The sequence below is a fragment of the Mobula birostris genome, chromosome 18 (assembly GCF_030028105.1).
Source record: "Mobula birostris isolate sMobBir1 chromosome 18, sMobBir1.hap1, whole genome shotgun sequence".
Lineage (NCBI taxonomy): Eukaryota > Metazoa > Chordata > Chondrichthyes > Myliobatiformes > Myliobatidae > Mobula > Mobula birostris.
In genome coordinates, this window is record NC_092387.1 from 38,242,957 (window position 1) to 38,252,234 (window position 9,278).

At 41.3% G+C, this 9,278-nt stretch overlaps 1 protein-coding gene across 1 annotated transcript in view; it reads right to left on the bottom strand.

Moving 5' to 3' along the window:
* Window positions 1-9,051, bottom strand: part of LOC140212257 (pyroglutamylated RF-amide peptide receptor-like) — a 32,892-nt gene extending 23,841 nt beyond the window's left edge. The window contains exon 1 of the mRNA XM_072282975.1: window positions 8,697-9,051. Within this exon, the coding sequence (XP_072139076.1) occupies window positions 8,697-9,051 (355 nt within the window). The remainder of the gene's footprint in view (window positions 1-8,696) is intronic.
* Between the last annotated feature and the right edge of the window lie 227 nt (window positions 9,052-9,278).

Genomic DNA, 9,278 nt, shown 5'->3' on the forward strand with positions numbered 1-9,278 from the left:
CTGAGACACAACACTTTAGCACAAATAAGAGAAAATCTACAGATGCTGGAAATCCGAGCAACACACACAAATGCTTGAGGATCTCAGCAGGTCACGCAGCATCTATGGAAAAAAAATAAACAGTCGACATCTTGGGTTGAGACCCTGATGACGGGTCTTGGCCCAAAACATTGACTGTTTAAATTTTAGCACAATGCCACTCGAGCTGTAGTTGCTGCTCAGGTTGAAGAGATTGGTCGACTATATCTGGCCCAAATAACTGAGTACTGGTGGGAACTGCTTGCAGCAAGTTCAAGAGGTAGCCTATGGCACAACTCAACAGAGCTCAATTGGTTAAATATGGTTCCCCTTTCCTCATTTCTAGTTGCTTATCCAATACCTTTCAGAAATCAGAATCAGGTTTATCATCACTGCCATATCTCATGAAATTTGTTGTTTAGTGGCAGCAGCACAGTGCAAGACATAAAATCTACTACAAGTCACAGAAAGCAAATAAATAAATAGTGTGAGAGAGAAATAGTGGGGTAGTGTTCTTTTTAAATGGACTATTTAAAAATCTGATGGCAGAGGGGAGGAAGTTGTTCCTAAAAGATTGAGTGTGAGCCTTCAGGCTCCTGTACCTCCAGCCCGATGGTAGTAACAAGAAGAGGGCATATCCTGGATGGTGAGGTTTCTTAATGATTGATGCCTCCTTCTTGAGGCACAACCTCTTGACGACGGTGGGGAGGCTTATGCCATGATGCAGCTGGCATTTAACTCTCTGCAGTCTCTTGTGATCCTCCACACTGGAGACTCCAAACCATGCGGGGGTGCAACCAGAATCTTTCTTTGTTTCTCAATAAGAGCCTACTTCACAGGGTTAATACAATCTGTTCCTGAGTGGGATCGTGACAGCTAGTTACACCTAAGTGACATTAAGAAGCACTGTGAGTCAAATATGCTGCAGGTCCGCAGTCCTACAAAAATAATAAAGAGCTTCTGCTGTGTCTCCTTTGGTCTCTAATGAAATCAAATAGACTAAAGTTGGCATTACTTCCTGTGTTGAAATTATATACACTCTGGCTCCAAGTAAGTATCTTGGTGAGATTAGAAAAGGATTCTTCTATGCTCCTGGTTATCTCTTGTGATTTGTCAGGGGTTTCAGAAAATGCCCCATGCATCCCGTACCTAATAAAATGGCCACTGAGCGTACGTATGTTCAGCTGTAGCTCGTCCACTTCGAGGTTTGACATGTTGTGCATTCAGAGATGCTCTTCTGCACATCACTGTTATAACATGAGATTATTTGAATTACTGTCACTCTCCTGTCAGCTCGAACCAGCCTAGCCGTTCTCCTCAGACCGCTCTCATTAACAAGGGATTTTTGTCCACAGAACTGCTGCTCACTGGATGTTTTTCTTTCCATTTTTCGTACTATTCTCTGTAAGCTCCAGAGGTTGTTGTACCCCGGTTTCTGAGACTTTAAATCACCCTGCCTGGTACCAACAATCATTGCACAATCAATGTGACATAGATCACATTTCTTCCCCATACTGATGTTTGGTCAGAACAACAACCAAACCTCTTGACCATATCAGCGTGCTTTTATGCATTAAGTTGCTGCCAAATATTTGGCTGATTAGATATTTGTATTAAAAAGCAAGTGTACAGGTGTACCTAATAAAGTGACCACTGGGTGTATGTTCCCTACCATAGTCATTTTCAGAGCCCTCTGAGGCAGTACAAGTGTGTGACCTCTGCCTCCAGGGTGTTAGGACACTGCCTTTCATTTGACTCTGGCAGAAGTGTAGCCCACTAATGGCACCTGGCTCAATATGTAAAACATATCCCTCGAGTACAGATCCTTCTGTCTTCAAGTTCTGTCCCCCCCACTCTGCCCCCTGACCCTCAGCACAGGTGCCCCTCAAGGCTATGTCCTGAGCCCCCTCCTCTACTCTCTGTATACCCATGACTGTGTTGCCACCCACAGCTCCAATCTTCTAATTAAATTTGCTAACGATACTACATTGATTGGCCTTATCTCAAATAATAATGAGGCAGCCTACAGAGAAGTAATCTCTCTGACACAGTGGTGCCAAGAAAACAACCTCTTTCTCACAAAAAAAAAAGGAGCTGGTTGTGGACTACAGGAGGAATGGAGACAGGTTAACCCCTATTGACATCAATGGATCTGGGGTTGAGAGGGTGAACAGCTTTAAGTTCCTTGGCATACACATCACTGAGGATCTCACATGGTCTGTACATACTGGCTGTGAGGTGAAAAAGGCACAACAGCGCCTCTTTCACCTCAGACGGTTGAGGAAGTTTAGTATGGGACCCAAATCCTAAGAACTTTCTACAGGGGCACAATTGAGAGCATCCTGACTGGCTGCATCACTGCCTGGTCTGGGAACTGTACCTCCCTTAATCGCAGGACTCTGCAAAGAGTGGTGCGGACAGCCCAGCATATCTGTAGTTGTGAACTTCTCACATTTCAGGACATTTACAGACAGGTGTATAAAAAGGGCCTGAAGGATCACTGGAGACCCAAGTTACCCCAACTACAAACTGTTCCAGCTGAAACCACCTGGGAAACAGTACCGCAGCATAAAAACCAGGACCAACAGGCTCCTGGACAGCTCCTTTCACCAGGCCATCAAACTGATTAATTCACGCTGAGACAATTGTATGTCAATGCTATAGTAACTGTCCTGTTGTACATACTATTTATTACAAATTACTATAAATTGCACATTTAAATGGAGGTGTAACATAAAGATTTTTACTCCTCACGTAGGTGAAGGATATAAGTAACAAAGTCAATTCAATTCAACCTGCTGGCATGAACATCAATTTCTCAAACTTCCAGTTATTCCCCCCAACCTGCCCCCCAACTCCTTCTCCATCCCCTTTTCCCTCTCTCACCTCATCTCACCAATCACTTCCCAGCTCCTCATGTATGTGAAGGATGCAAGTAATAAAGTCAATTCAATTCAAGTTGTCATTTTCTGAGCTGGTGCTTTGCAGTTTCAGAAGCAAAGAAATGGTCATTTCCTCTTCAATTCCACTGGCTTCGCCAATAGTCCAAAACTTCCAAAAGTTCTGTCATCCCACACCAATATACCACCTCAAAACTATCATCCCATTAAAACTAATCAATAAGCTTGAAGACCTAGGTCTCAATACTCCCTTGTGCATTAGGTCCTTGATTTCATCACTTGCAGTCCTCAGTCAGTATGGATTGGCAACAAGATCTCCTCCACGATTTCCATCAACACAGGTGCACCACAAGCCTATGTGCTTAGCTTCCTGCTTTCCTTGCTTTATACTCATGACTGTGAGGATAAGCACAGCTCCAATGCCATATTTAAATTTGCTGGTGATACCACTACCATGGGCTGAATCAAAGGTACTGATGAATCAGCATGTAGGAGGGATGTTGAGAATCCTGCTGAGTGGTGCCATAAGAAAAACTTCTCAATCAATGTCAACAAGACCAAGGAGCTGATGATTGACATCAGGAGGAGAAAACCGGAGGTCCATAAACCAGTCTTCATCGAGGGATCAGAGGTGGAGAGGGTCAGCATCTTTTAAATTTTTGGTGTTATAATTTCCAGAGGATTTGTCCTGGGCCTAGTATGTGAATGCAATTATGAAGAAAACACAGCAGCACCTCCTTAGGAGTTTACGAAGATTTGGCATGACATCTAAAACTTAGACAAACTTCTATAGATGTGTGATGGAGAGTATGTTGACTGATTGCATTACAGCCTGGTACAGAAACACCGATGCTCTTAAATAGAAAATCCTACAAAAAGTAGTGGATATGGCCCAGTCCATCATGGGTAAACCCTCCCCAATATTGAACACATCTACATGAGTGCTGTCGCCAGACAGCAGCATCCATCACCAAGTGTCTCCACCAACCCCAGGCTATGTTCTCTTCTCACTGCTGCCATCAGAAAGAAGGTACAGGAGCCTCAGGACCCACACCACTACGTTCAGGAACAGTTATTACGCCTCTGCCATCAAGCTCGAAACAGAGGAGATAACTTCACTCGCCCCATCACTGAACTGTTCCCACAACCTATGGACTCGCTTTCAAAGACTCTTCATCTCCTACTCTCGATAGTTATTGCTTATTTATTTATTTATTTATTTATTTATTTATTTATTATTTTCTCTGTTGTATTTGCACATTGATTATTTGTCTGTCCTGTTGGGTGCAGTCTTTCATTGATTCTATTGTGTTTCTTGAATTTACTGTGTATGTATGTCCACAAAAAAGCCAAATCTCAGTGTGTTTGTATATGGCGACATATATGTACTTCGATAATAAATTTACTTTGAACTTTGAACCTCTTTTCATACTTGCTAGTTGCAGGTCCACTAATAGCATTATGACTTTGACTGAGTTCACCAGAGCAGGTTGCAATCCAATTGATGAGTCTCTATCCAATTTTGGGTCCCGCAATACTGGCCCTTCTGGTGGTAAATTCCAGTTTTACAGCAGATTGTGCCACACGTCCCAGATGATCAAGGTGTCTCATTGAGTCATGCAGCATAGAAACAAATATTTTAGACCAGTGAATCGTCTCTGACCATCAGGCAGCCATTTTCATATATTCCATGTTACTCTCCCATTATCCTCATTAACTCACCCTAGACTCTCCCACTGAACTACTATATGTGCAAGAGAGGCAACTTACTGCTCCACTTTTCCAGGTCACTGGAGCTATGGAGAAGCAGCAGTACCAGCTGCATCACTGTGTCACCCAGCAATCTGCAGTTGTTGTTCTCCATTCAAACGAATGGGTTCAATGATTGTGTGCCAGGCCTAACTGGCCACGGGTTTAGTACTGAGACTAATTTCCCAGCATAACTGTTCAGAAAACATGGAAATTCACATTCCATTTCTTGGCCCGGGGGAAGGCTCAGCACAGTCTTGTCATCTGTGGGAAGCAATTTAAGGACGCTCATATCAGGGGATGACAGATTTACAAAAGGTTACAGTACAGAAGGAGACCATCCAGACAACCAGCTCGTCTGCGTGGGCTGTGTTGAAGAGCTGCTCGTATTTCCCTCCTCTTTCTATAGTCTTGTAAATGCATTCGGTGCCCTACTTGACATCACTGTTGAATTTTCCATGACAATGGGTAAAAGATACATGAGAAACATTGTCCTTTTGAGTTTAAAAGGGGTAAGGAGTGAGCTCAGTATAAGTGCTGCTGATGGATGGTGTACTAGGAGAATGGGGAAACACAGAAACAAAAAGAAAAGCATGGGTAGACAATTCGGCCATTCCAGTCTGCATCTCCTTCCATATGATTATGGCTGCCATCCAGGTTTCTGCTTTCTTCCCCTGTCTCTCAATCTTATAAGCTCTAAGAACTACATCTAATTCATTTGTGAATATATTTAATACTTTGGCCACAGCTGCTTTCTGTTGTAAGTAACTCCATGGGCTCATCACATTTCTGGTGAATGAACTTTTTACGTTGGCTCAGTTCCAAGAGATTGACCCTGAACCCTTTGGTTGTGACTCCTGTTTCTGGTCTTCCCCACCAGTGGGAACATCCTTCCAACATCTAGTCTGAACAGTCCTTCAGGATGTTGTTTCATTGAGGTTCCCACCCATTCTTGGATCTAGCAAATTTATTGTTTAAATTACCTTAATTCTTTTCACTGCCATCCAAGAAATCATGGGAAAAAGCAGCCAAATTTATTTAAGAGGACATTGGCAAACTGACTCAGGTGAGTTTAAAAGGAGATGCGTCCAATAAGGGTAAAATGATTATCAGAAAAAGCAGCATGTATATTTATAAGGTAGGTGGTAAAAAGAGCAAAGGAAAGTGAAGCAAAAAACAAATTGCTGAAGGAAACCAGCAGGTCAGGTAACATTTGTAGATGTTTGAAGAATTTTTTTCAAAATGACAGCGACAGGACTTCATTAGACCCAAAGGAGCGCTGTGAAACATTTCCCCATATTTTGAGAAGAGCAAAAGAGTTCAAAGGTACAAGTGAACTTAAAAGTGCAACACACAGGGGACTAGAGAAAGCAGAGCTGCAAACCAGGACAGTTTAAAAGGAGACCTGTAGAGAGGGTGATATGAATTTACACTGTGGGAGATTGAGGGAGGTTAATATTAAGAAAGGAAGAGTGTTAAGGGGCCAGGCAGAATGGACAAAAGCTCCACTCAAATTTGTGAACAAGTATTTGCATGCCAGAAAGGATAAGCAATAGTGCAGGAGTCGTGATAATCAGAACATATCAGGAAGTTAGAAAAAAGGAAAATGATCAGATAAAATTAAAGCTTTTCTTTCTGGAGTTCACAACCTTCATAAGATGGATGAGTTGACAGCACAGATAAAAATAATCGGACGTGATCCGATAACAAATGGAGATACGATTGCAAGATAAATGAACCGGAGTGGGAACTGAATATTCCGATGTATTTGACATTTCAGAAAGATAGAACAGTAGAGTCACTCTGTTAACAAAGGAGAAGCACTGTACTGGTGAAGAAAGATACTGGCTCAGAGGTTCAAGATGTATTATCAGTGTGGGAAGAGTTAAATAATAAGGATAGAAAATTACTGTTGGCAGTTGTACATAATCCCCCAGCAGTGGGACAGAATGTATGTCAGTTAGTAAATGAAAGACATACAATAATCGTGCAGAATGGAGATTAGACAGATCAAATTCTCAAGTCCAGTCTTGAGTTCATAGACTGTATTTGTGTTGATTTCTTAGAGCAACATGTTGACAACTAAAAAAGGAGTATTCTTATTATATCTGTCATTGTGTAAAGAGGTGCAAAAAATGAATGAATTCGTTAAGAATCCTCTGAGAAAGAGCGAATATTCAGTTTGAGAGTAGGAATCTGAACATTGACCCTAAACTTAATTAATTAATAACAGTTACAATGTTAAGATGGCTGAGATGCCTAATGTGGACAAGGCAAATAAATTAGTGATGTTAGGTCAGCAATTTAAGAAATGCAGAAGAAAGGCATGATGTAAAGGATGCACCACCTGTGGCTATCCAAGGAGTTAAGGTTGGCATCAAGTTGAAAATGAAAGGCACACAGTATTGCAGAGGTTAGTGCCCTATTGCAGGATTGGGAATGTTTTGGAAGTAACAAAGGATGATTTAAATAATTGGAAAGAGCAAGAAGGTAGAGTATGAGGGTAATCAGCAAGAGTATAAAATCAAACAATTCTGCAAAGGAGGCATAAAAGGCTGTTGATGCTGGAATCTAGGACAAAAAGAAACATTGCTGGAAGAATTCTGCTGTTCGGGCAGCATCTCTGGAGGTGAAGAGTTGGCTGATATTTTAGGTTAAGACCATTAGGATTGCATCAGAGCTTTTACAAAGTGTATAAAAAGGGAAGAGATTGGCTGAAGTACGTATCAGTTCCTTAGTTATGAGGCTGTGATATTAACAATGATTATCTAGGATTAGTTTTCATCACGCAAGACACTAATGTTATCCCAGAATTATCATTAGACTCCTCAGCACCCACAAACTCGAGTGAAAACAAGGGATCCTCTACTTTGATGGATTGCCTAAGAAAAAGTTTGCTGTTATCTACCGAATTTCATGCATCCTGTAGTGGTCCCAGGTAACTGGAAAGCTACAAATGTAACACTAATATTCAAAAAAGGGCCATATTAGAACTCCAAAAACTACAGGTTAATTGGCCTAACAACTGATATTGGAAAAATGCTGAAATTTATTATTAAGATGATAACAACAGGTAATCGCAAAGGGGCTTCAATACATTCTAAATGGAGAGAGTGGACAGCCAATAGTAATGGTGCACATTGACAATAGTGACTAAGAGAAAGAAATGAAGTTCTGCAGGCTGAATGTGAAGATACTGAAGAGCAGGATCTCAAAATTAGAAATTTCTGCATTAGTCTTATGTGACAATAAGAATAGAATTAGAATGAAATGGACAAATCACAAATTACTTAAAGCAGGGAGATTTGATAGATGTGTTAAATTCTGTTTAAGGTTTCAAATAGATTTTCTAATGGCTGAGTTTATATTAATTGACAAGAGAGCCTGAGCTGCATCATGGTCAGCACAGACATTTTGGGCCGAAGGGCCAGTTTCTGTGTTGTATTGTTCTATAATTTTATGTGTGAGGGCAATTTGATGCATGTATTGCCTGATTGAGTGATAGATATAGATACGTCAAATGAGAATTTGTCACAATTTAGCTACTTAAGAAAAAGGCGAATGGGTCTATTGGGATTTCTCCTTGACAGTGCGGATGGCCCAAGTGAACTGTAAACACAAAAGTCTGAAGAAGTGGAAGGATAGTGGCCAGAAGAAGAGAGGCTTCTGGGGAGCATCCGCACTAATGTTTCCTTTCCAGTCCTTTCTATGTTATAACTTGTTTTACAAACTAGATTGCAAGAATAAGTAAATTGAAAGAAATCAGCAAGGCTTATTCAGCTACCATTATAACCTGGCAATCCACTTCAAGATGTAAGAACCTAGATTCAGAGGTGTAGCTGGCCTACACAAATGCAGTGTAAAATATCTAGCGTTAAGTATCTGAGAGATTTTTATGGCATTTTAGTTGCAAAAGATGCATAAAAGGGTCAGCAAGTGCTGCAATATAATTGATTTGAAATCAATACCAGTTCTGTTTTTGCTGTTGGATCCGTACTGTTCAGAGATTATTGAGAAAGAGAAACTTACCCCCAATCCAGTTGATGAAGATGTTTTGCAGCAGGGTGAATGGAATGCAGAAGAAGGTGATGAACAGGTCACTGACCGCCAGCGAACGAATAAGGATGCTGTAAACCGTTCGAGACTTTTCCCGTCTCACTGTGCACAGCACCAGGCTATTTCCAAAGAGAGCAAGTAGGAAAATCACACAATAGGTCACAGTAAGAGCTACCTTACTGGTGAGCGGTAACTCAGGGACACGGATCAGCGGCTGCAATTTGTATGTCTGAATAAATTTTTCGCGAGAGATGTTATAAAAATTCAAGATCTGGTTCAGAATTTGGGGCGTAACATTAAAAGAGCGGAAATTTTTTAAGACTTTCATTTCTATTCCCCCCTCCTCCCTATAGTTGCAATTAGTCGGTCAGTAAGGACGGTCTCTTTTCACAGATAGCTTCCTTTAAAAGCGAAGACAGTTCAGGTTCTCGCCGGTAATCAAGACAAGTTCGACTTGGAAGGAAATGGTTACACACTTTTATACCTTCAGTCTGTGGATGCAGACGTAAATATGCGGTCACTTGCCTTCCCAGGTGCTGCACCCCAGAAGGAAAA